This window comes from Malus domestica, chromosome 10 (assembly GCF_042453785.1).
Source record: "Malus domestica chromosome 10, GDT2T_hap1".
In the NCBI taxonomy this organism is placed as follows: domain Eukaryota; kingdom Viridiplantae; phylum Streptophyta; class Magnoliopsida; order Rosales; family Rosaceae; genus Malus; species Malus domestica.
In genome coordinates this window covers 21227600-21255307 of record NC_091670.1, presented here as the reverse complement: position 1 = coordinate 21255307, position 27708 = coordinate 21227600, and the positions used below count along the sequence as shown (strand labels likewise).

Below are 27708 nucleotides of genomic sequence, written 5' to 3'. Positions count from 1 at the left end.
TGTCCCTTGCCAATATCACAGTTCTGACCATATCAAATTCCTGTGGTTATCCAGTTAAAACAGCAATAACCAGATCATTTTTAAATGCCCTTTCTCCAGCAGAAATCAATTGGTCTCGTATAGCCTTTAGCTTTAACAGAAACTTGTCAATTGAATCCCCTCCATTTTGAGCAGTATGGAACTCAGTCTTCAAGTGATTAATCCTGGACACTGAGACAGAAGCAAAACGATCTTGTAGAGCATTCCATGCTTCCTGTGAAGTTTTACATCCAAGAACATGCTCCATAGCATCATCAGATAAGGTAGCAATAAGCAAACTAAGTAAAGCCATATCATTTTTCACCCAATTCTTATAAGTAGTAGTTAACTCTCTTGTCACACCTGTCTCAGTATGAATTACATATTTGGGTGGACATGGATTATCCCCCGTAAAGAAATCCAAGAGGTCATAACCACGCAAGACTGATTGAAACTGAAAATTCCATTTAACAAAGTTATCATCTTGCAATTTCACAGTAAGCATTCCCAAAAGATTTTCAATCTTCACAGATTTTGTAATATTCTCATACATGATGACAATCAACCCAAGAATTCGACTATTCTTAACGAACTTCAAGAAACTAGCAATCAAGATTTGTATACAGCTTTCATTTAAGAGCAACGCACAAACCCTCTTTGGCAATTGGCCTTTAGCAAAGATGATATAGCAGAAAGACTTCAAGATTCAACACTCCGACAATTGGCCTTCAATTAGTAGAAAACAATATACAATTCAAGAGGAAATGGCAATTGGCCTTCTTAATCCTCCAACCCTTCAACAGAAAACTGGCTATCGGCCTTGTACATGAACAAATTGTAAAGAAAATTTACTGACACAATTCATCGAACACGTGGAGTGCACCAAGTTGATTTCTCCAGAAACACCCATGAACTCGTACAGAAAACTCCAACCAAAGTTGCAAATCTTCATCAAGAACAGATACCATTGCAACGGAAAAACGAACGGTCACCAGCCATCGACCACCAGCGACGATACCATATTTCTACAATCTCCATATACTAACTACCTTACTGATGTGGCACCTAACTGCCTTGCTGATGTGTAAGCTAACATGTATATATCAGTCAACAAAACAAACCAGACAACGAATTATGTGTCCCAACAGTAACCATAAACCTCAAACTCTCTCTATACCACGACATTCATTTTTCACATCTCCCATTTTATTCATCAAACCTGATAGGACCTAACTTCATGTCTTGCTCGATGCATTGATACAATGTAATACTACAATGTACTTTTCATTCAACAACCCTCTATCCTTTTTACAATTTCCTCATATAGTAACTAGGCACTTAGCTACTAAGAAACTGACTAACAACCTTATCTCTTACTATAACCAACTAACCAACTGACCAACTAACCAATTAAACCATTCGATAGTGCTGACACATCATCCTAGTCAACATCCTATCAAAACCACATGGTCCATAATTAAGTAATCAAAATATCTTATATGTAACAAAAGTTGGTTCTTTCATTGTCCTTTTTTCTTCGCTGAATCAAACTTCAACGAGTAATGCTAAAATAATCAACTATTTAAATTATATTTTATAAATCATATAATGTAACAGTTGATAAGTTGATTATTAATTAAATTTGTTAACTTGTTTATTCTTATTGATAACACATCATATGATTTATAAATTTAATAAAAAAAAGTGATTAATCTAAGATTAGTAAACCATTTCTAATCATAGCTACTTTTTCCTCTTCATGCAGTACAGATCCGTACATATTTTCCTAAATTACTATATGGAGAGACGATCAGATTTGAGTCCGAAATGATATGGCATTTCTCACAACATTAGTTTCAAGTTGACAATTAACCTAACAATACTTATTCAGAAGTGAAAACAAAACCTTTAAAAAATATATTTTGATATAGTCCAAAACTTGTTAGTTTACAACACCCACCACCACCTAAACTTCCATATATGCCGCCACGTACCACTCCGGCACGGTGGGAACTGGGAGTCATCTATCTTTATCATTTTATGGATTTCATTGCGAGGATATGCCAATTACTAACTTATGATATATTAACACTACCATGTAAACTAGGGGTGGGCACTTGGAACCGAAAATCGAAACCAAAACATGAACCAAATCGGACTACACCGAACGGTTCGGTTTTGAGGTTTTGAAACCAAACCGCAATGTAGTGAAACGGTTTGGTTTCGGTTTTGGCTTTTGAAAACCGTACCGAAACCGAAACTGAAACCACACCTAAAATTAAATGTTATGTTTTAATTGGTTGTTTGTTAGAGTCCATACATTTAGTATGGACTCAACCACACTAAAATGTCATCCTTTTCCACCCCTAAGATACAAAATGCTTAACTATTATCAATACATCAGCTTTCTGGAGAGACATAGAAAGGGTTTGTATCGATAGAAAATGTATTGATACAATAACAGGTAGTGGGAACCTCAATTTGTATTGGTACAAAATGCTTAATTATATCAGTGCCAATACATTGCTGATTCGTTTATTACGAGAGGGAGATAGAGAGTACAATCACTTTCACTTTTCTCTATGAAAACCTCTAGAACTTTGAAATCTCTCACACTGAAGTTGGGAAGGGGGCAAACTGCCATGAATTCTTGTTAAAAAATGAATGTTAGGTCATTCCCACTTTTAAGGTCTTCTCTTTTCTTATAATAGATTCGTATAATCTTAAAAAAATGTTGTTGTTCTTGTTATATTCTTACCGCAGTTGGGTGCAAGTATTCTGCAGCTTACTGCAAGTTCATTAATTAATGTTTCATGAGAAAATAAGACCGTTTTATTCATAGATAGATGTAAATTTTAAATTGTAATTATTTTTTTTAAAACCAAACCGAAACTATTTGAAACCGCACCGAACCAAATCAAACGGTTTGGTTTCATTTCGGTTTTGGTTTCAAAATCGCACCGCACCGAACCGTAAAAAAATTTTATTTCGGTTTCACTCAAAATCGCACTGAACCAAACCGTCCCCACCCCTAATGTAAATCCTACCTCCCCCCATATATATATATATATATATATATATACACACACACTCACATTTATGTATAAATACATATACAATATATGTATGTATGAATTCTCCAGCATATTCGTGTACAACGGCTCATCCTCTATCAAAATTAAAGCAACATATCCATATTCTTATAATGTCGGCAATATCTTTTGCAAACTTGGTACCAATATGGTCTTTCTTGGCAACCTATCAGAATGGTAGGTCCGTTGTGAATGGCAACCATTATTTTCTGTAGCACGCAATACACGTTAATGAGTACCAAGTAGAGATTGACAAATACCCATCGATTATGGGTAACCGCGGTTATCCGTCTATTTAAATTTCACGGTTATGGTTATGGGTAACCGTTTAGATAAATAAACGGTTATGGGTATAATCGTTTACCCGCGAAATTTAAATGGGCGGTTATGGGTATTAACCGCGGTTATAAACGGGTAACCATTTACCAATTTATTTTATATATGTAAAATTAACACAAATCATATTCCTTATCGGACAAAACTTAGATCAATGCTATTGACTATAGTGCATGATTTATATAGCTAATATAATATAGTTTTCCTTAACCACTTTAAATTTCATGGTCCATTATATATATTATGTTAATACTTTACATTCCGAGTTAAATAACCCAAGAATACGTAGCAAATTTTATATTACCTTTATTGTTAACAGTAAAAAATATCGTCCATAAACTATTATTTCAATTATTGGAATGGTATAAGGACTTAAAAAATTAAAATGCAGAAATATATGATGAATGTACCTATAACGGTGTTTAATTGTTAGAAAAATAAAATTATGACAAATTTTTCTTTTTTAATTTTCCAGTAGTTAAAAAAACACGTAGAGGGGTGAAAAAGGAGTAAATGGTAAAAAAGAAAGGATAACAACAACAACAACAACAAAGCCTTTTCCCACTAAGTGGGGTCGGCTATATGAATCCTAGAACGCCATTGCGCTCGGTTTTGTGTCATGTCCTCCGTTAGATCCAAGTACTCTAAGTCTTTTCTTAGACTCTCTTCCAAAGTTGTCCTAGGTCTTCCTCTACCCCTTCGGCCCTGAACCTCTGTCCCGTAGTCACATCTTCGAACCGGAACGTCAGTCGGCCTTCTTTGCACATGTTCAAAATCACCGGAGCCGATTTTCTCTCATATTTCCTACAATTTCGGCTACTCCTACTTTACCTCGGATATCCTCATTCCCAATCTTATCCTTTCTCGTGTGCCCACACATCCCACGAAGCATCCTCATCTCTGCTACACCCATTTTGTGTACGTGTTGATGCTTCACCACCCAACATTCTGTGCCATACAACATCGCTAGCCTTATTGCCGTCCTATAAAATTTTCCCTTGAGCTTCAGTGGCCTACGACGGTCACACAACACGCCGGATGCACTCTTTCCATCCAGCTCGTATTCTATGGTTGAGATCTCCATCTAATTCTCCGTTCTCTTGCAAGATAGATCCTAGGTAGCGAAAACGATCGCTTTTTGTGATCTTCGCTAGATTGCTCCGGTCATTAGTGTGGATAAGTATATAAATGGATAGAGATAGGAAAGCAAACACAAGATGTACGTGGTTCACCCAGATTGGCTACGTCCACGGAATAGAAGAGTTCTCATTAATTGTGAAGGGTTTACACAAGTACATAGGTTCAAGCTCTCATTTAGTGAGTACAAGTGAATGATTTAGTACAAATGACATTAGGAAATATTGTGGGAGAATGATCTCGTAATCACGAAACTTCTAAGTATCGGAGTGTGGTGTCGTCTTGACTTGCCTTATCTGTCTCATAGGTAGATGTGGCATCTTCTCTGGAAGTACTCTTCCTCCATCCAGGGGGGGTATCTTTAACTGGTGGAGATGCACAAGGTAATGTATCAATTTCACTTGAAGCTTACTTGTAGTTTCAGGCTTGGTCAAGCGCGATACAAACCATGTAGTAGGAGTCCCCCAAGTCGCCAAGCTAGGGGGTTTGCTGAAAGAGGTGACAGACAAGGTAAGCAATCAGAGCTCCGACTGATTGTTCACCTTCTCCCCATCTTGCAGCAGCATGAAGGATAAAGAGAAGAAAAATGAGAAGAGATGATATGAGATACTTTTGCTTTTGAAGAAGTAACTTTCCACAGGCTTATTCTTGAACTGAGCTGGAGGGTTTTCTGGTTTCCTCCAGAGTATAAGGCCGACTGAAGAATTTGAGGGTCAAAACAAGTCCATCAAATCTAGAGTACGTTCCACCCTGCTGATATGGGATACTTTTGCTTTTGACAGAGTAATGAATGTATCGGCACGTGTACTGTTACGCTTGTCTCCACATGCTTCCTTGTATCCTTCGCACTTGCCCTATCTGTTCCTCAAGCAGATGCGGAATCTTCCCTGGAAACATAAGATGTTGAAGATGAGTACTCGAGAGCAATGCCAGGTAAGTAATCAGGTAAGGGGTTCCAGGCAGTCAGTTCCTGGCTGGAAGCTTGATTCCAAGTGCTGACTGATTGCTCTCTTTCTCCTTGTCTTGCAGGTAAAAACAAGGCCAAAAGAAAAGACAGGGAAAAAGCATGATATGGGATACTCTTGCTTTTAACCCTGATGATATGAGATATTCTTGCTCTAGTATAGCTTGTTTGCAGAGGTATTATCGGGGGGAAAGAAAGCTGAATATTTCGAAAGGCTTCGTTGGGAGTGCCCTCTCAGATATGATGAAGGGTTGAGCATTTTTGCAGGTCTGCCTGTCCGTTGGGGATGGAGGTCGACATATATAGGAGTCTCCCTAACAACAAGTAGTAATGCTATTCCTTTACCCTGCTTGGTCATAGCACGGTAGTGGGAGCTGCCAGTTTCACATGTTTTAACTCTGTCAGAGCACTTTGAAAAAGTGGTCTGTGGTATCTGGCTCTCGAGATTCGGAGAACGATGCCTCTTCGATTTTTGAGAAAGCAATCATGCTGGGGGTATGACTCTCGAGATTCGGAGAGCAGTGTCTCTTCGATTTTTGAGGAAGTAATCATGTTGGGAGTCTGGCTCTCGAGATTCGGAGGGCGGTGCCTCTTCGATTTTGGAGCAAGCAATCTTGTTGGGAGTGTTGTCTCGAATGTGAGTAAAGGTTGGGCATGTTTGCTAGTCTACCTTGCCACGAAGCACAAAGGTTGACACACAGGGACTTTCCAATTATCCAGCAATGGTACTGTTCCTTTACCCTCTCTTCGATTTTGAGAAAGTAGTCATGTTGGGAGTCTGGCTCTCGAGATTCGGAGGACGGTGCCTCTTCGATTTTGGAGCAAGCAATCTTATTGGGAGTGTTTTCTCGAATGTGAGTAAAGGTTGGGCATGTTTGCTAGTCTACCTTGCCACGAAGCACAGAGGTTGACACACAGGGACTTTCCAATTATCCAGCAGTGGTACTGTTCCTTTACAGTTGTGGGTAATAATATGGTAGCTAGACCTTCAAAATTTATGTGTCTAAACTTTTGTTAGTGCTGTTTCTTTGCTATTCTTTTACCTTTCTTGGTCAGAGCGATGTAGTGGGAGCTGCAAGCTTCACGTGCTCAACTTTGGCAGAGAACTTTGGCAAAGTTATTTGTGGTACCCATGAGCTATTGTTGCGTGTGGGAAGTGGGTGATTGAACAGTAAGATTCATGTGCTTTCTACTTCACCAGAAGTCTTCGACAGAATGCCCATAATTTCTGCAAAGCTGAGTGTGCGTGTGACAGGTGCTGACACGGTTATGGGTATGGTTAACCGTTTATAAACGGTTATGGGTATGGGCATAACCAACCGTTTAGACAACTACCCAATGGGTAAACGGTTATACGGATATGAGAATAAACGGTTATGGATAAATAACCGCGATTACCCACCCGCCATAACCGTTGCCCATCCCTAGTATCAAGGTATGGGTGTTCATTAATATATAGGGTTTTTATCACAATGGTCTTTGAAATTGACACATCCAATCAGATGGTCCCTGAAATTGAAAATCGATCAATGTAGTCCCTGAAATTGGGTGTCGCAAACCAATGTAGTCCTTCTGTTACAACTCCGTTAAAAATTATGTTATGTATTGATATGACACATAATTGGGTTCCGCAATATAATATTATATTGCCATGTGGAATAAAAGTGTTTAAATAATAATTAAAAAACTATTTTATATAATTAAAAACAAAAAAAAAAAAAGAGAAAAAGAAGAAGAAGATGACTCTTCATCATCTTCTTCCCCTCCTACCCAGCGACCCACCATTCTCCTCCCCTTGAAACGTCATCTTGCCTGTCATTTTTATGGGTTTTGCTTCTTTTCGTTTTAGCTTTATGGGTTTGTTGTTTCTATATGTAATGTTGGGAAGAGCATTACGCGGATGGAACACAACCACCCAAAATAAATACGTAACGATAAGAGTATATAGGAAAAGGCTGCTGTATATACACAACAAGTCCACTTTGTGTAGGTGTGTGTATGTATGTACTGTGGATCATTGTCATTTAATTTGTCATCAATCTATCCCTCTTAGTATACTCGCACAACATATTTATCTTCTCTATAGTAATACACAAACTTAAAAAGAACTTTGTTTGAGTGGGAAAAGTAAATTAGAAGAGAGCAAAATATGGGATCTCAAACTCCTCTCCCTCATATTTTTCTTGTGTGTTTTCCAGCACAAGGACACATAAACCCTATGCTCAGGTTAGGCAAACGCCTAGCTTCAAAGGGCATGTTGGTAAGTTTCTCCACCACAGAAAACTATGGCAAAGAGATGAGAAAGGCCAATGATGGTATCAGTGACCAACCTACACCCGTCGGCAATGGTTTCATCAGGTTTGAGTTTTTTGACGACGGGCTAGCGGAAGATGATCCGAAATTCTCGAAGTTGGACGAATATATGCCTCTGCTTGAACTTGTGGGCATGGATCTGGTAACACAGATGATCAAACGACATGCCAATGAAGGTCGTCCAGTTTCATGCCTGGTGAACAATCCGTTCATTCCTTGGGTTTGTGATGTTGCCGCCGAGCTTGGGATCCCTCGTGCCACGCTTTGGATTCAGTCTTGTGCTGTGTTCTCGGCCTATTACCATTGCCACAACAAGATGGTGCCGTTTCCGACAGAGGCTGAGCCGATTATCGATATTCAGCTTCCTGGTATGCCTGTTCTGAAGCATGATGAGATTCCCAGCTTCTTACTCCCTTCTGATCCATTTCAGGTGAATAACATATACTTACCAAAAAAGTCATCCTGCTATAATTATTGGTCTAGTTGTATTTCTTTATAAAAAAATAAAATAAAAATAAATAATAATAATAATAATAAGAAATAGAAAGAAATTCTGTGCGAATCCATTTTTCATCCGAAAGAAAAATCATGGGTGATGTATTCAAAAAAAGCATTCTGCACTCAAGATATGTCTGTTTGCATAAATATTAGAGAAAAATGAACAAGAAAGGACGGCAAAATAATTTTTTGAAGTACTAATAACAACCATCAAAATAATAATAAGATTACAACACTTTTGGTTTCACATTTGGAGAAGGCTTCGTTTTTCACATTTGGAGAAGGCTTCGTTACTTTTTAGTAAGTAAAGGTTTAAAACCGTGGCATTAATTGGTAATTAAAACTTAACAAACATATTAGGGCCACTTAGTACTACGGTCTAGTAGTATTATTCTTCACTTGTAAGTAAGAGGTTTTAGATTCGATTATCACCAAAGACGAATTTGAACCATACTATTGCTAGCCGTCTACCCCCTCCCCTTAGTGTAGATAATAGCATTTGTTAAAAAAAAAAAGCCCATATCAGGGATATAACAGTACTTTATATTGGTGTTTCTCTCTAATTATTTTACTGGAAGACATTTTATGTTTGAATACAAACCTCCACCGTTAAAATATAAATTAACCCTAATTATGACATTATTGACTAATTAATTTGTTTCAGGTTTTGGGGAGGGCAATATTAGGACAGTTCAAGAAGTTATCCAAATCACTCTATGTGTTGATGGACACATTCCAGGAGTTGGAGCCAGAAATAATTGAGCACATGTCCCAGGTGTGCATAGTGAAGCCCGTTGGCCCCTTATTCAAAAACCCTAAAGCTCCAAAAACAAGCATCGGAGGTGACTTAATGAAAGCCGATGATTGCTTTGAGTGGCTTGACTCAAAGCCCCCAACATCTGTCGTGTACATATCTTTTGGTAGCATTGTGCACTTAAAGCAAGAGCAAGTTGACGAGATTGCTCATGGCCTACTGAGTTCTGGGGTCTCGTTTTTATGGGCTATGAAGCCACCTGGCAAAGCATTCGGAACGGAAAAACATGTTTTGCCAGATGGGTTTTTGGAAAATGTTGGTGACAAGGGAAAAGTGGTGCAGTGGAGTCCACAAGAGCAAGTTCTAGCTCACCCATCGGTTGCATGTTTTCTTACTCACTGTGGCTGGAACTCTTCAGTCGAAGCACTAACTTCCGGCGTGCCACTTGTGACATTTCCTCAATGGGGCGACCAAGTCACCAATTCAAAGTTCTTGGTGGATGTGTTTGGTGTGGGGCTCAGATTGTGTCGTGGAAGAGCTGAAAATCGATTGATCACGAGAGACGAGGTTGCGAAGTGTTTGTTGGAGGCAACCGTGGGAGAGAAGGCAAATGAACTGAAGCAAAACGCTTTGAAATGGAAGAAGGCGGCAGAGGAAGCGGTGGCTGAGGGTGGCTCCTCTGACCGGAGTCTTGAAGATTTTATAGACGAGATTAGCAAGATCACGTATGTTTCCTAGAATAACTTGTTCGTTATCTTTTCGAATTGTAAGTTATGATCGTTGATTATATCGCACTGCTTATTTCAATAGGAAGCCAATTAATCAAATAAAAATATGAATTTAAGTTCAATGATGTACTTTGTTTGAGTGATATATGTATGATTATATTGAATATTATTGAATATTCTTTAAACCCTAATAGCTGTAAAGCTGTGTTAAGCTAGGGTTTAGTGAGCTGTGTTATTCCCTCTTCGGTGTAAAGCTTGTTAATAGCTGTAAAGCTTGTGTTAGAGAGTGTGGAGGTCATCATACTCTCATGCTTGCTTAGCTGCCATTGTCCCCTACTCTCCTCTCTCTCTTTCCCGATTATTCTTCTATTTATGCTTAATCTTGTAACTATATTTCATACAATGAAATATACATTAAGGTTTTCTATATGGTATCAGAGCCGTGATCCCTCGTGGACCTGCATCTGTGTTCTTCCGAAATCCTACCAAATTCAAACCAGTTAAAGCCATTATGGCAACATTATCAGAGAAAGTTTCAAAAAACGAAACTATGGATACCAACCCAATTCAACGTTTGAGCTCAGTGCTCCTAAACGAATTCAACTATCTGCCTTGGTCACGAGCTATTTCTCTCGCTCTTGGAGGACGTGGAAAGCTCCAGTTCATTCAAAAGGATGATATCATGCCCGAAACAACTTCACAAGATTATGCAGCATGGGTGTCCCAAGATCAACTTATCATGTCTTGGCTGTTGAATTCTATGGAACCAAAGATGGCTGAGATTTTCAGTTATTCAGTATCATCTCACCACCTTTGGATTTCTGTACGAGACATGTATGGAGATCTAAACAATGCTGCGCGAGTCTTGCAACTGAAGAAAGATCTTACAGAATTACAACAGGGAAATCTCTCTTTTGTTCAACATCTTGGCAACTTGAAGGCCAAATGGAATGAATTGGATCTCTACAGACCTCATACCACGGACACAACCATTCTTTTAAAGCGTGCTGAAGAAGACAAAGTGTTCCAGTTGCTTGCCAGTATCGGACCAGAATATGAGGACCTTAAAAGTCATCTCTTGATGACACCTGAACTTCCCACCTTCCAGATAGTCTGCAACGTTATTCAACGCGAAGAAATAAGGAAGAAGGTCATGAATGCAGTCGTTGTCGTTGGAGAATCAGATCTTAGGCCATCAGAAGCAAGAGCCTTCACCTCTTCCAGACCATACAAGGGAAAACGACCAGACTTAAAGTGTTCTCACTGTGTGAAAATAGGTCGTCCAGGCATTGGACACATAAAAGAAAAGTGCTGGATTCTTCATCCAGAACTTAAACCCAAGTTCAATAATGATGGAAGAGCACCAAGAAACCAAATGAAGCCTGCCTACACTCCTCAAGGAAACCTTGTTTGCGACAATGTCTCCAAAAATGTGATGAACTCTTCTTCTAGTCCCATTACTCTCATAAATGAATTTGCTAACTTCTTGCAACAGAAACAAGGAACAACAAATCATGAAAATCCTGCAGCCATGCTCGGCAAGTTTGCTGGCTTCCTCGAACAATCAAGCTCAGTGTCACAAAATGATGTGCCAGGTATTGTTGCAACTATTTCCACTGCATTGGATCTTAGTAGTAGCCGTGGTTTTTGGATAGTCGACTCAGGAGCTTCTGATCACATGACTAACGATGCATCTTTACTAAATGATTTTCAAAACTTCTCCACTCCTTCTTTTGTCTCCGTAGCTAATGGCACCAAAGTTCGTATAGTAGGCATAGGAAAACTCAAAATCTTCTCAAGTAAAAAGGAATCCCTTGTCATGCATGTCCCTTCATTTCCCAGTAGGAAGAATAACACAATTGCTAAATTGTCTTGCAATTTTTTCCACTCACTGTGTGATTTTCCAGGACCGAGTTTCGAAGGAAACGATTGGTAAAGGTTTCTTCCTCAATGGACTGTACTATGTCAACTTCTCTTCAAGTTTTCCAAAAGGTTTCTACGTAAACTCAAACACAGTAAACAAGGAGCAGCTGTGGCACATGAGATTAGCTCATCCTTCTTCCCATGTTATGTCTTTTATTTTTCCTAGTTTCTGTAAAGAGATTTCAGATTGTGAAGTTTGTCAAAAATCTAAGTCCACCAGGTTACCCTTTCCCCATTCTCTCTCTAGAGCTACCAAAGTTTTTGAAATTGTCCATTCCGACATTTGGGGACCTGCAACCTTAGAGTCTTTTGATGGCTACAGATTCTTTATATCTTTCATTGATGATTTCTCTAGAACTACCTTTGTGTATTTACTTAAATTCAAGCACGAAGCTTTCCAGTGTTTCAAAAATTTTCATAACTTAGTTCAAAATCATTTTAACTCTAATATTGGCATCTTAAGGTCTGATAATGGCTCTGAGTATACTTCCAAAATCATGACAACTTACTTAATTGAGCATGGAATCTTGCAACAAACTAGTTGTGTAGGAACACCACAACAAAATGGCATTTCAGAAAGGAAGAACCGTGATTTGCTTGAGAAAACACGATCACTAATGTTACAAGCAAATCTTCCAAAGAAATTCTGGTCTCAAGCTATACAAACCGCTGCATACATCATAAATCGACTTCCTAGCAGAATCTTGAAGTTTAAATCTCCTTGTCAAATTCTCAAAGGGAGAGATATTGACATAAGTCATCTCCGTGTGTTTGGATGTGTGTGCTATGTACATATTCAAACTATTCACCGAGATAAACTTGATCCAAGGGCTATCAAGTGTGCATTTGTAGGCTACTCAACTTCCCAAAAGGGATACAAATGCTATGATTCTAAGACCAGAAAGGTGTTTGTATCCAGGGATGTACGGTTTGATGAGACACACTTCTTCTTTCAGAAGCATGATGATGAACCTCAGGGGGAGCTCTCATATGAAGTGTTTCCCACTCCTCTCGTCCTTGATGATCCAAGGCTGTCAACACCGCACAATGAAGCAATTGAGATAGAGCCAGCCCATGAAAATATGGAAGCAAATAATGAAGAAGTCCTCCACGAAAGGAGAGACCCCCTTGAACAACCTACTCAACAACCTACTCAACCTACTCCTCCACGAAGGAATCCTTCTCGAAACAGACAACCTCCAGCCAGGCTTGATGATTTTGAAATCTACATGCCTAGATATCCTATTGGACAAATGGTTTACCATAGCAAGACCTCCCCATCTCATGCAGCATTTGTCACTAAGTTATCTCAACACTCGGAGCCTCGATCCTTCGAAGAGGCAAACCAATCTCCTTTATGGAGATGTGCTATGCTTGAGGAACTGAAGGCACTCGAAGAAACTAAAACTTGGAGCATTGTTTCTCTACCAAAAGATCAACGTGTGGTTGGGGCAAGATCGATTTACAAGACAAAATTTAACTCAGATGGAACCATCCAGCGACACAAGGCAAGGTTAGTTGCAAGGGGCTTCACGCAAACCTACGGGGTAGATTACAAAGAAACCCTTGCCCCGGTGGCAAAGATGAACACAGTTAGAGTTCTTCTTTCGGTGGCTATCAATTCACAATGGTCTCTACATCAAATGGATGTAAAAAACGCTTTTCTTCATGGAGAGTTGGAAGAAGAAGTGTACATGCGCCTACCACCTGGTCATGAACGAGAGAAGGAACAAGGAGTAGTATGCAAGCTTCACAAGGCCATCTACGGTCTCAAGTAATCTCCAAGGGCTTGGTACTCAAAACTAAGCTCTGTCCTTATGTCATCCGGTTTTAAACGAAGGAATGCAGATTCTTCAATGTTCACTAGGCTTGGCACACATGGAAGATTGGTGGTACTTGTTTATGTTGATGATCTCATTGTCACCGGAGATAATCCGGAAGAAATCAATGCTCTCAAAGCCACCTTACATTCAACATTCTCAATCAAAGATCTCGGCAGACTTAGATACTTTCTCGGAATCGAAATGGATCAATCTCCAACGGGGTTGTTTCTAAATCAACAAAAGTACGTTCTCGATCTTTTAGAAGAAGCCAATATGATGCATTGCAAACCTGCTAAAACACATCTACCAACAAATTTCAAGCATGAAACCTCAGGCATCCAGCTTGAAAATGCATCGGAGTATCAAAGGTTGGTAGGAAAACTTATCTATTTGACTATAACTAGACCTGACATTGCTTATGCTGTTAGCTTTGTCAGCCAGTTCATGCATTCTCCCACATCTCATCATCTGCAACTAGTTAAAAGGATCCTTCGATACTTAAAAAGCTCAATGTCTACCGGGATTTTCATGCAAAACAACGGACACTTCACCATTGAAGGATACACAGACTCTGATTGGGCAGGCAACGTCCTCGATCGCAAGTCCACAACTGGTTACTGCACTCTTGTAGGTGGTAACCTTGTCACGTGGAGGAGCAAAAAGCAATCCGTTGTCGCTCGGTCCAGCGCAGAAGCTGAGTACCGTGCAATGGCATCTACTGCATGCGAACTAATTTGGCTAAAGGGTTTGCTACATGATCTTGACATCATCTCTTCCAAGCCAATTCTCCTCCACTGTGACAATCAAGCAGCAATGCATATTGCTGCCAACCCCGTCTTTAATGAACGAACAAAGCATATCGAGGTTGACTGTCATTTTGTCCGCAACCAAGTCCAGTCCAAGCTGTTACAAACTGTATTTGTTCGCTCCAGTGATCAACTAGCCGATGTGTTCACCAAGCCCCTTCCTTCTTCTCAACTTGATCGTATTCTCTTCAAGCTTGGATCCAGAAAATCTCTCGATCCAGCTTGAGGGGGAGTATTGAATATTATTGAATATTCTTTAAACCCTAATAGCTGTAAAGCTGTGTTAAGCTAGGGTTTAGTGAGCTGTGTTATTCCCTCTTCGGTGTAAAGCTTGTTAATAGCTGTAAAGCTTGTGTTAGAGAGTGTGGAGGTCATCATACTCTCATGCTTGCTTAGCTGACTTGCTTAGCTGCCATTGTCCCCTACTCTGCTCTCTCTCTTTCCCGATTATTCTTCTATTTATGCTTAATCTTGTAACTGTTTTCATACAATGAAATATACATTAAGGTTTTCTATAGATTAAGCTGTGACATTCATGTGTGTTTCCCTCTCCCTTTATCTTTCTAACTTTATAGGGAAGAATTTGCTGCAAAATGTTATTGATATTTTAGGGTTATTCACTACTAGAAATCACCAGTTGCAAGATAAAAGTTTGCTCGACGAAAAAAACTTGGTTCGGCAAACTTGGTCAACGTTTAGGATTTTGTCGAAGACTTTTGATCGGATCATATTTATATATATTTTTACTTCGAATTCACTCGTCTTTTCTTAGTTAGTTCCTTATATTTTTGAGCTATTTACGTTATTTTTGTGTTTATAGGATTTGTTATGCAAAGAAAATAAAAATAGAACAAGTGAAATTTTATGTAATAAATTCGTCAAAAGAAAATTTAAATTACAATATTGCCAACCCATTGTGACGCTAAATGATAAACCAATATTTAAACTATATATTTCATCTTTTTATATTTCTTTTCTTGTCTTGTCTAATTTAGTTAAAGCTTTAAGTATTTATGATACTTTTAATTTATTGTGTTTGTAGGAGAAGAAAGTGGAGAGACAGCGTGAGCAATAGAGAAAAGCAGAAAGCGTGAAAGGGATCCAAGAGAGAGAGCTGCTTTGCAGCTGGACGCGGAGAAGGAATCCAAGGAGTCAAAAGCAGAGAACAAGAGGAAAGAAAAAAATAAAAAACTAAAGCTTTGCAGCTGGAAAAAAAAAGATGGAATAAAAAAAATAAAGATAGAGGGCAGGTTAGGGAGAGTACACACGGGGACGGTGAAAGAATAAAAGGGAAAGAAAAGCTGCTTTGGCAGCTGGGGGGGGGGGAGCTGCCTTTGGGCAGCGTGAGGAGGTTAGGCGTGGAGACAGAGAAGACGGAAGGCGCAGAAATAAGAAGAAAAGAAGGGAGGTCAGCACGAAGGGAGGTCACAAGCTGCCTTTGGTAGCGTGACTGGCAGAACACGGGAAGAGACTGGGGAGCTGCCTTTGGGCAGCTCGCAGAGAGCGCAGGAGGCAGAGAGGAGACGGGAGTGAGAAACCAGGAGGTCAGAGAGCAAAAATCTGCCTCTTGGCAGCAAAGGCATCAGCACGGAGAACCAAGAAAAGAATTGTGCAGTGCGGGAAATAGAGAGCAGAACCTGTGGAGCGCCAATTCACTCTTTCTCGGTTAAATCTTTCCAAACTTCTATTTTAATTTTGGTTTAATAATGTGTAATTAAATTTATTTTGGCTAGAGGTTAATTCAAAGCCATGAATATATTTGTAATATAAATTGATTACCTTCGGTTGTGATTTCATAAGTTGTGATTTCAATTTACTTATCCGTTCGTATAAAAACTTATTTGTGTATGTTGGTTGAGAGTGCACGCTTAATTTACATGCATGAATTTGATGCTAGAATATAAGTGAATTTCACCTAATCGTTATGAACTTATTTTCACAAGTAGTAAAGGTTGCTAGTCACAATCACGTTAAGTAAATTCTTGGCAAGAGTATCATGCTTTTCATAGTTACGAATGCCTCGTCAATGCTTATAGTTTTCACAAAGTTTAATGATCTTTGATTGTATCTCTATTGTGCTTTTCACGTAGGGGACTTTTGAAGAATGTTTTGAATTGTTGTATGCGTTTTCCCGTCCAATTCAATAACTTAAGGAAAACTTGAAGATTAAAAAAGTGCTGTTCACGGTTAATCTGGAGTATTGAGATTCACAATTTATTGAAAGAACAACTGAAAATTAATTTAGGTTGCATATGTGTCATGTGTGGAGAAGAACCCTCTAGCTAGTCTGTCATTTATCATTTTACCTTAATTTTATGTTTTTATCAATTCTGTAATTTAATTAAGTTTAATTTACTTTTCATCAAAACCAAACACCCATCCATTATTAATTTATATTATTTAGTTAGTTTTCTTTATTGTTAGTCTTTTAATTTAATTTCCGTCCATTTCAGTTCCTAGTGTTTAATTTAATTGTTTTCATTGTTTTGAGTCATTTTAAGCGTGTTTCGAGTTATTAGAGTTTTTAGCCTAATTTTGTGTCCTTGAATCTTATTTAATATTTTTAAATTAATTTAGAATAGATTAGCAATCCCTCCTAATCCCCGGCCTAGAACGATACCCTACTTACATCTATACTACAATTGTCAAAAAGAGGGTTTAATTTGTGTGTCAAGTAATTTTCACATCAACTTTGCGCGATGAAAATATTTTGTAGGGCAAAATATGTTTTGTTGGGCAATGTTTTGGCGCCAAAAGGAAAAATTGGCACGCATTGTGTCATTTTGCCCGACGAAATTCTAGTTTGTCGGCTTATGGAACTTCTCCCGACGAACCATTTCATCGGGCAACATGTAATAGCTGTTGAGAAAAGGTTCACAATGACTTGTAAAATAAAAACCCATCGACACTTTTTTTTACTCGACAACATTCTTAATTTTGCTTGACAAACTTTTTTGTTGTGCAAAACCCCATTAAACGGGTCCGTGCCTTCTCTTTCTCCTTCTCCTTTCTTTTCTTCTTCTCCCTCGTGCTGCGCTGCCCTCTCCCTACCTACAAGAATTTATCTCTCTTTTGTAAGACATATTCTGAAATCACAACAAGACATTAAGATCATGAATATCACAAATCGAATCAATATAAAATAGGAATTTAGGAATTACATGACTTAGTTCAATATAATTAGTTCATGAATTTAGGAATTACATAGGTATATCAAAAAAATATCACAAACAGACTATGTCTGCAGAATTCTAGCAACATGGTATCACTTTTAACATTTTACCATAAATCCATTTCTTGTCCAAAAAAAGGTGAAAAAAATACCAGCTGTGTATACAATATATTCTATATTACAACATGACCAAATTTCATACAATTTGGAATTGTGAAAGTCTATCAAAAATAGGATGTGTATCAGGCGCAGATTCTTGACATGAATGGTTTCCTTATCAAAATTAGATCAGTTAAAAAACGAACTATCGATTTCAAAAGGATTTTACAACATAGTTTAAAAAGAAAACCAAGAACCAATGATTTGTTCTTATAATCCATTGCACTAAATTACGAAGAGGAATCGAATGAAACGAAATTAAATACCACTTGGGTAAAACCCCAGAAACCCCAATTATAGAATTACCTTAAACTAATGATATAAACACATCAATTCAAATCAAAACATAAAAGGAATTCATTAAATTGCAATACAAACACTACAAACTCATAACCATATTAATCCACATAATGATTTTTATTTGAGAGTTCTAAACTATGCAATATATGTAACAGCCCATCCCTGAAAATTATGGTTTTATAATTTTAATACGTGAAATTACGAAAATGCCCTAGGTGCAAAGTGTGATTTTTCGAGGACGAAGGTGATTTTCATATATTTTGTCATATTTTTGGACATATTTTGATAGAGCTCGATCTTACGGACGGGTAGGCACAAGTAGAAGTGAATTGGGAGTTATGGTTAGAGTTTTGTTGAGTTACAAGCCCGAAAGCATTTGGAATGAATCACTATTTTAATTATTATTACAAAAATGATTTTTTAGGATATAGGAGGGGAGTGTGGCTAGTGGAAAAAGAGGGAAAGAAGAGATGGGGCATAGCTGCCCAATCAAAGGAGAGAAGTGGAAAGGGCTGCTGCTCTATCTGGAAGAAGAAGATGAGGATTGGACCAATGGGAGAGGTGAGCAAGGAGGGGAAAGGAGGGAGAGTGAGGTACGTCGGATCCCCTGACCCGTTTATTCTCTCCGCGCGACCCAAATGCCCGTCAACATTTCGGCGGTCTTTCGCCATTTTCTTTGCAAATTTCACCAAATTATCACTTGGAAACTCCTCACCGGCCTTCTCTCTCCATCCTACACCCAAGATTGATGGGGTTTTGGCTTCGTATCATGAAAAACAGAACAGTTGGTTTCGGGGGTACCACGGTGGAAATCCACCGCTTGTGAAAGAACCGTTAACCACCACCATCACCAAAACACTTATCTGGAGGTTAGGAACAAAGCCCAAACAGTTTTAGGGACGAGGTGTTGAGAATTGATCGAATTGAAGAACACCAAAATTCTAGGGTTCCGGTAGGTTCGTGACGATTTGAAGCTTTTCCCGGCCAAATTGGGCTTGGCCGCAGGTATAAAGTTTGCTCTACTATTTGAGATTTTCATTTCTAGAATTTTTGAGAATTTTTAAAAATAGTTGAATTTTCCGACAAGTCAGGGCCACCGACCGCCACTTGCGGCGGCGCGTGGGCCAAGGTACCCCTTGACGTTTCTGAGTTAAATGTTATACTCCAATTCCATATGTGAAGTTCGATTGACAAAATTTCAGTCATTTGAACCTAGTTCCGTTAAGGTCCACCACTTGAATATTATAGCAACTGACGATCTGATCGTTGGATCGTCACCAAACTTTATTTCATTATAGTACATAATATTTGAGGACCATAGAAATTTACGGATAGGGAATCTGACGTACAGATTTCCCCGAATTGGAATTGTAAGTTTATAAAATAAAATGTTGACCGCCATTTGGTTTTGGCAATTGGCGGAGATCCGACCGTTGGATCGTAATGAAACCTTAGGACGTTGTTATAGAAACATAATATGGATCTATAGAAGTAACGGATTAGAAATCCGTGATGCATATCTTCCGAATTGAATTACGTAGTGATGTGTTTTATGTAAATTATGTATTCTATCGGTAAGAACTCTGAGATGTGATTTGATAATTGTTCTACGTGGCGATGGTTCGTGATGTCTCTATATGCGTGCTAGGGAGTCGTAGCACGGACCTCAGGTGAGTGGGTCTTTTCCTTTTATTTTGTGTGTGTGTGTGTGATTCATAATGCTTCAAATGCTTTTAATTTGATTTATGCATGTGTATACCATGTCACACATATGTTTATATAGTCTAAGATACTATGATATGGTTGAGTGTTAGATTGCATTATGGCATATCTATATGCATATTACCTACATATGTTGACTATGAATGCTTTGACGTGCTAGGGTGAACTACGAATGACTTGATCCCTGTTTAGGGTATGTAGGCAGTCTAACGAGAAGTTAGATGCAGCCATACAATATTGAGACAAAAGCCTTGTTTGGGAAATCGAGCAATGTGAAGGAAATTGGTGAAAATATGATTTAACCTTATGATTTAGTGATTGGATGTTGGTCATATATCATTGTGTGAGGGATCAATAAATTGAAGTAAAGAATCGTCGTATTGATAGTTAGTTAAACTAGTGTTTAGTTGAGTTTGTTATCAATAATTATTCCCGAAAATAAATAGTTCGGGAGTAGGGCGTTATAGATTGTGAATTTTACGCCACGTTATTGATATAGAGATATATCTATAGATATATATCTGTACAGATATATAGATATATCTATATATATATATATATATATATATATATATATTTTGGAAGCACTACGATATGGTTAAGATTTGGTTATATCAAGGCATATCCATAAGTATATTATTGCGCATAATTATTGTGAATGCTTTCAAGTACGAAGATGAACGCAGGATGCACAGATAAGTTCAGGTGAGTATACGTTAGGAAATGTGGGATGCATGGCTATGATTACATCTTAATTGGAACGATTGAGTGATGGCATGACTATATTTATGTTTTAAGCAACTTCGACACTGTCGTACAAGTTGTAATAGAGGCAACTCTAACATTGTCGTACAGGTGGTCTATGAGTCGTACATGCCATATGATATTCATTTAGAGCTTATAAACCTACTCTCCGGTGTTAGTGCTCTCGCCCGAGGACAGGGCCTAGCCTTCACGTGATCGTTCACCTCCCACACCACACGCTTACCTTGGATTCAAGGTAGGTGCCAGACTGTCGTACAGACCACATTAGGTGGTTCTGACTCATAGGTGACTTGCGATACTTTGCACAGCCTATCGTACAGACCACTAGAGATGGTTCCGACTTGTGTACAGGGATATGTGATGAGATATGGATGAGTCGTACAGGTCACTATAGGTGACTCCGACTTATGCGCTAGCGTTGATTGACGAGATATGGATAAGTCATACAGGTCACTATAGGTGACTCCGACTTATGTGCTAACGTTGATTGATGAGATATGGGTGCAGTCGTACAGGTCACATTAGGTGACTCCGACTTGCGTGCTAATATAGATTGTTGAGCACATGATTATTTATATTAATGATGAGTTGCTGTATCATGGTATATTTATGGAATTACTGTTGATATATTGTTGATTTCACATTGATACGTGATATGATTTTCTAGAACTATAAGGGTGTTGCATCGAGGGGTTATAACGTTTTAGAAGGCTTCTATTAAAAAATTTATTTCTAGGGCCACTCACCCTTGTTTTATTTTCACCCTCCAGGTTTTTTTTTAGCTAAGCTTTCTTATCATTGAGGATTCATTGCAAATCTTAGTATTGGGGATTTCTTTCGAGGGTATGATTCTTAATCCACCTTACTGTACTTACTTATGCTCTAACGTCATGTGTGAAGTGGGTTCATTCCTGCTAACCAGTGCACTTTGGTTTTGTAGGCACTCCTAGGTTTAAATTATTCACATTTTTCCACATTATCATACTTTATGGCTTTGTCACCTTACAGGTGTTGGCTAGCACAGCTCCATTCGGAGTCCTAGTGGACATCATGGGTCGGGGTGTGTCAATATATACAAAAGCATAATTCAAATTAAATATCACCCAAGTTACCTCATGATTGCGAGCTATTCATCGGAAGATGCTAGAAAGAAAAATTGGAAGAATTGTAGGAGAAAAGTGAGTATTGTGTGGATGTTTGAACAAATACATAGGTATTTATAGAGTTTTTGGGTGAATTTTGAGTTAAATAACTGTTTTAATTATTTTAGCCATTGAATTTAAATTTGGACCATTAGATCTTTTTTTTATCGTTAGATTTGATTATATTTGATCTCAACCGTTGGATTCAATTCAATAAATATATAAGTATAAGACAAAAAAAAAGTTTGAATGTCGACCATTGGATGAACCAACGGCCCAACTGATTGGGGCCGCCAGATCATAAAAGAGCTGTTGGGCTCAGTTACCCATTAGACATCAAGGCAGACAACCCCACATGGGTGGGCCATATACTCTGAGAGAGCGTGCAAGCCGTGGTGCACGTCTGGGTTGGCAAGACCACTTCAGTTCCCTTTATCCACTATCACATCTGGGCTCCACCAAGTTTTTTGGGCTAAATCTTGGGGGGAATTTGAGTTTTTTAACAAAAAACCACATTAGAAGTTTACTTAATGGTTAGTACAATGCCCATTTTTATATCAACACAAATAAAATAGCCCAAACAAAATAACATGGTGATTTGTCAAATTTACCCCTAACAGATTCGGTTAACTAACTTAACTATTCTGTTAGATTACTTAGCCAAACCTATAAACTAATTGAATTTTAATTTTTGCATAACATTTTCAGAGAGTTCTTCAATTTTTTTCCGAATCTGGTTGAGTGGTTTGAGTAATGCTTGCTGACAAATGTTGAGAGCACATTTTGAAATCGTGATCGCCGTTGTTCTTCGTCCCTATTAAAAGGATTTTTCCAAAATAAACCTTTGTTTCAGAACAGATTCGCAGTGGTTACATATTTTGAGATTTTATCGAATTGTTGTCATCAGTGTTGTTCGTTGTGCTTGAATATTTTCATTGGATTGATTGTCTTTCACATTTGGTTAGATTTTCGTTTGGAGGTAATCGACATTGTTTTTGCAGTTTTGAATTCTATTTTTTTTAATTCGAATTCGATTTTGAATTCGTTTTTGCATGTAATATGCTTATCTTTTTATTTGACTTATATATTGTTGTTGATTTGTCTTCAGATTAGCAGATTGATTCCGATTTGTGAAATTTTCAGTTAGGAGTTTCTTATTTCGAAGAATCTTAGGTAAGTTTTGATTTGTTTTGTTTTTTATTTTTTTTATATTGTATGTTGTTCATCTTGATTTTGTTTTCATTTTTCAGATATTTATTATGAACTAATTCGTGTTCATCACATTTGATGTTTTTAACATTTTTCAGAAATAGTGTTCTTTTTTTATGAAACAATGGATATTTCAGTTTACTTTTTGTTTTTGTGATTGTTGTGTTTTATAATTAGTGTAATTTTTGTTCACTTTATATGTATATTGTTTAAGCAATAGGTGTTCATCAAATTTGATGTTTTTAACATTTTTCAGAAATAGTGTTCTTTTTGTACGAAACAGTGGATATTTCAGTTTACTTTTTGTTTTTGTAATTGTTGTGTTTTATAAATAGTGTTATTTTTGTTCTCTTTATACGCATATTGTTTAATTAATAGGTACTTATTTGTTTTACAAAGATTGGAATTTAGATTTGCAACAGATTAACAAACAGTTATTGTTGCTTTTACATTTTGTTGTTGTTTATTGTTATGTGCATAAAAGATTGTATATTGATTTGAATTGTTTTGTTTTGTTTTTTTTTGTTTAATAGTTATGGAGAATGGTAAACTAGCTCGGTTTACATATGGTGGTTTGTGTTGTTAATTCTATTTCATCAACTTCTACCTTCAGTCAGATTTGCATTGATCTTTGTTCTAGGTTTAAGGGTTTGAGAGTTGGTTGTTTTGAGTTGCGATATGTGATAGATATTTTACGACTACAAAAGTAGGGATAAATCACACAAAATACTTGCAAGAGAACAAGGTTGTTCTAGTATAAACGGCTCAAGCAAGGTTGTTTTCCACTGGGATTATTTAAAACAATTTATGAGAAACCCTAATCCTAGTTAACTATTTAAAAACAAAGATTGGAAAATGGTGATGTAATGACCTAAATTAAGAAAAACAAAATTAATTAAAAATGCTAATTAAAATCTGCAATTTCTAAAGAAAAGAAAGGAAATAATTTTTTTTTAGATTTCAAAATTAGAAAATACTAGGGTTCTGCCGTCACCATAACATTCCTACGTAGTTCTTCTAATTCCTTATGAATTACACATGCATATTTTGAAGGTTAGGTTTTCCTAAAGTATGCCCTACTTGGAACCCCCAACATAGAACGTATATCTAATCATGCAACCCGTCCGTGGCGTTCAAATTGAATATGAACATGTAAGACTCATTAAGTTTTGTGAAAACCTTTTGAAGAACCATATAACTCCTAAGACTTGTCGTCCATCCTAAATAGTTACACATGTTAACCACAAGAAGCTTTAGTCAATATTAGGGACAACCCTCCACCAAAATTGCATCAAATTACTTTTCTAATTATCCTAATGGTCGCAAATCACTAAGACAAAGAGATAGGTTAGAGCACAGTGATTAACAATCCAAAATTTACATGCACAAATTCATAAGAAAATTAAAAAGAGACTACATATTCTTGCTAAGGATCATAGCCTCACCCTAGCAATAGAAAATTAGCTACGCATATTCATAATTAAAATCAACATAATTATATTAAATTAGAAAAAGAATGGAAACACCTAAAAGTATAAGTCTTGAATTCTCTATGTTTTTCCCAAAATCTTCTTCTCAAATCTTGCGTATGTTCTCCCCCGAGAAACCCTAGGTCTGCCAAAAGGCTTATTTATACTACTCTAAATAAAATCCTCCTAGTCAAAGTTCTTAGAACAAGACTAGGAAACTAAATAAATTGAAATAAAATAGGAAACATAAACCTAAATTAACTTCGTAAATTCGCCTAGAAATTTGCACAGCTACATTCTGGCCCCATATCAACTCTAAAACTGGCCCAAAATAGCTGAATTTAGAGCTTGGACTATTCTGACACTTCTCCAAAAGGCCACGAACCCATATAAGGTCATCTTGGGCTCCAAAAATGCAGTTTAGTCCAGAAACATCACTTTTCAACAACGCGCACTGCTCCTTCATTTAATCGCCAGAACAAATAATCGCTTGGTAGGAAAATTCCAAATTTTGACACGAACAAGCTAAGAAACACACAATCATCTTCCAATTTGAATTGCTCCAAAATTCATCTGTTTCATCATCTTTTGCTCTAGAAGAAGTCGAATATCCTATATTGAAAATATAAAGCTAAGTATCAAAATTCAACCAAAATAATTACCAAATTATACTAAGAATAGGGTAAAATATGTACGGTAATATTAACTCATCAATATGCTTTGAATGAAGATCCCAATTGCGTGTTAGATTGTGATGCCAATGCTCTGAACATGTTGATGGTTCTTGATGTTGTTGGGAAATCCATTGTAGAAGTATTGGTTATGGATAAATGTGATGGTTCCATGGTTCAGTTACCTACATAAAGCACATCTTCTTGCTGTACATCATACTCTATGATTGTTGCTAGTGAAAAAGATCATTTAGGGAAGTATGGCTCTCATGGTGTGCACAATTATATGTCATGTGAATGGGATAGTTACATAGAATCTGAGGGGCAAGTCTTTAAGGGAGGTTGTGTTGATTTCCGAGATAAGTTGAAGAAGTTTTCTGTTGAATGTGGATTTGAATTGAAGTATATGAAGAATGATACCAAACGCATTAATGTGGAGTGTTCTGGGAAGGAATCTGATGGTTGTCTTTGGCGTGTGTATGCATCCAAGTGTGATATTAATGACTTTTTTGTTATTCGGAAGTTCCATAATATGCATACATACAAGGGTATGATTCCAAAGAAGAAAAACAAAGTTGTTGGACAACATTTGTTGCTTCTCTCATCAAGGATATGGTTCAGTCAAATCCTCATATTAAACCGAAGGAGATCATTTCAAACTTAAAACAGTTTTATGGATTAGATATTGATTATTCTACTACATACTTTGGCAAACAGCGGGCAGTTTTTGAGTTAAATGGTGATGATGTTGATGTTTACAAGTTCTTGCCTTGGTATGTTAAATCTGCCCATTCAAGCACTCTTGGATCTGTTGTTGAGCTTGAAGTTGTACTGAAGAGCAATAGATTTCTTCGTTTGTTTATTGCTTATGATGGATGGATAAAAGGTTTCATGTTTTGTCGCCCGATGTTATTCGTTAATGGTACTTTTATCAAAAGCAAATACAAGGGAACACTTCTATCTTGCTATGCAAAATATGGCAACGATGGTGAGTTAATAATTTCAGACTTTTATATTGGATATTTTTTGTTTCTGTTTTCTTACTATGCAAAAGAAACATATCCAGAACTAGTTGAAGAACAATTTAAGAAATAGTTCAATCAGTCTCATAAATAGGTGATACGTGACTGTATCTGTTTCTTTTTGTTGTGCATTGGTCTTTGATTTTATGTTCGAATAAAGGAAAAAAGTTGTAGAAGTAGTTCAAACAGAGTTTAATAAATAGTTTAATTACAATTTCAGAAGTAGTTGACATTTGACAGTGCATTTTCACTTATGTTGTGCAAAGATTTTTGAGGTTGCTTATGCTATTGTTGATTCATAAATGATGGCAAATTAGAGATGGTTATTTGCAATATTATCTGTATTTTGAGGCCTTAAGGAAGGGTGATCACATTTATGTTGGATAGACATGATAGTATTTTGAAAAGCATTCAAGACTTCTCTCCCGAGTGTCCACATTCATTTTGTATTGTTCATTTAAAACAGAATGTGAGTACTTTATTTCCAAAGGCTGTTGGTGAAGAACTAAGGAAGAAAATGATGAATCTGTTGGCAAATTATGCGTACGCATGTACTCCATCTGACTTTGATGATTGCATGGCGGAATTCAAGGATAATGTGCAAGGGCATGTGAAGAATATTTTGTGTGATTTGCCAAAACAGAACTATGCTATTGCCATTTTCCTGGTAAGAGATGGGGATTGATGAGCAATGCACTTTCAGAATCTTTTAACTCCATGGTGTCAAATAGTCATTGTATGCCACTTTTGGATCTTCTTGAAGACATTAGAGTTCGGTTTATGCGTAGTATGCTGAGAAGAGAATATTTGGTCAGAATATTCATATGATTTTGTGTCCAAAGAAAGAAAATGAGATGAAGTTGATGTTGAAGCAGGGCATGCATTGGAAGATTGGTCGTTCTGATACGGTTGTTTTTGAAGTTAGGACGGAGTGGAATCGGTTTGTTGTTTGTCTAGATGATAGGACATGTTCTTGTGTGCAATGACAGCATAATTGTTTTCCATCTTCTCATGCTTTGCAGGTGTTGCAACATGATAATCATGATGTTTTTTATTACGTTGATGATTACTGGAAAGCAAGCTTTTATCTGAAAACATATCAGTTTGTCATGCATCCATTTTCAGATTTGGAAATGCCGAATGTAGATACTATCATAAATGGTGTGAGGCCTCCAATTACAAAGATTTCGTCAAGAAGACCAAAGAAAACTAGGATCAAATCTGCCGGGGAAATCAGTGGGAGTAAGAAGACTGTCACTTGTAGTAGGTGTGGATGTTCGGGATATAACAAGGTTTCATGTAAAGTTGTTATACAAGACGGTTGATTTTTTTTTTTTTTTTTTTTTAGGGATGAGAGTTTTTGGTGATATGTAACAAATTTTCATTTTGAATAATTTTTATTTTGTTTCAATTGGTGTTTGATTTGGAATTATGTTCGAGTAATAAATATGAATTTAATGTTTTAGTATTTCTAGTTTTACAAAACAGTATGTTGAGTTTGATAATCAGTGAATACATATGTAAGTTTATGGCTTTATGGTTTCAATATCTATTTTGTAGGTTGTATGTAAGTATATGTGTTGCATTTAAAGTTTTAATGTGAATGCAAGGCCTTTTGTAGGAGGCTAGTATGTTGGTTTTCATTCTTGATCTAGTTAATATTCCATTTTAGGTAAGAGAAAATG

General features: G+C 37.2%; 3 protein-coding genes across 3 annotated transcripts; all 3 read left to right on the top strand.

Moving 5' to 3' along the window:
- Positions 1–7326: 7326 nt before the first annotated feature.
- On the top strand, positions 7327–9962 carry LOC103410581 (putative UDP-glucose glucosyltransferase). Its single transcript, XM_008349265.4, has 2 exons — positions 7327–8290; positions 9023–9962. The coding sequence occupies exons 1-2, from the start codon at positions 7697–7699 to the stop codon at positions 9848–9850; spliced, it is 1422 nt and encodes a 473-aa protein (XP_008347487.2). The 5' UTR covers positions 7327–7696; the 3' UTR covers positions 9851–9962.
- A 428-nt stretch (positions 9963–10390) lies between these two features.
- Positions 10391–12120, top strand: LOC139188605 (uncharacterized). The gene is made up of 2 exons (XM_070806222.1): positions 10391–11435; positions 11748–12120. The coding sequence occupies exons 1-2, from the start codon at positions 10391–10393 to the stop codon at positions 11774–11776; spliced, it is 1074 nt and encodes a 357-aa protein (XP_070662323.1). The 3' UTR covers positions 11777–12120.
- Positions 12121–13619: 1499 nt separating this feature from the next.
- LOC139188604 (uncharacterized mitochondrial protein AtMg00810-like) lies at positions 13620–14618 on the top strand. The gene has a single exon (XM_070806221.1). It carries the CDS (start codon positions 13620–13622, stop codon positions 14616–14618), a length of 999 nt encoding a protein of 332 aa, XP_070662322.1.
- Positions 14619–27708: the final 13090 nt, after the last annotated feature.

Excerpts from the sequence above, each read along its gene's own strand:
- LOC103410581 (XM_008349265.4), top strand. The coding sequence starts at position 7,697 with ATGGGATCTCAAACTCCTCTCCCTCATATTTTTCTTGTGTGTTTTCCA. Across the intron at positions 8,291-9,022 it reads TCCCTTCTGATCCATTTCAG|GTTTTGGGGAGGGCAATATT; the intron begins GTGAATAACATA and ends AATTTGTTTCAG.
- LOC139188605 (XM_070806222.1), top strand. The coding sequence starts at position 10,391 with ATGGATACCAACCCAATTCAACGTTTGAGCTCAGTGCTCCTAAACGAA. Across the intron at positions 11,436-11,747 it reads GTCACAAAATGATGTGCCAG|GACCGAGTTTCGAAGGAAAC; the intron begins GTATTGTTGCAA and ends GTGATTTTCCAG.
- LOC139188604 (XM_070806221.1), top strand. The coding sequence starts at position 13,620 with ATGTTCACTAGGCTTGGCACACATGGAAGATTGGTGGTACTTGTTTAT.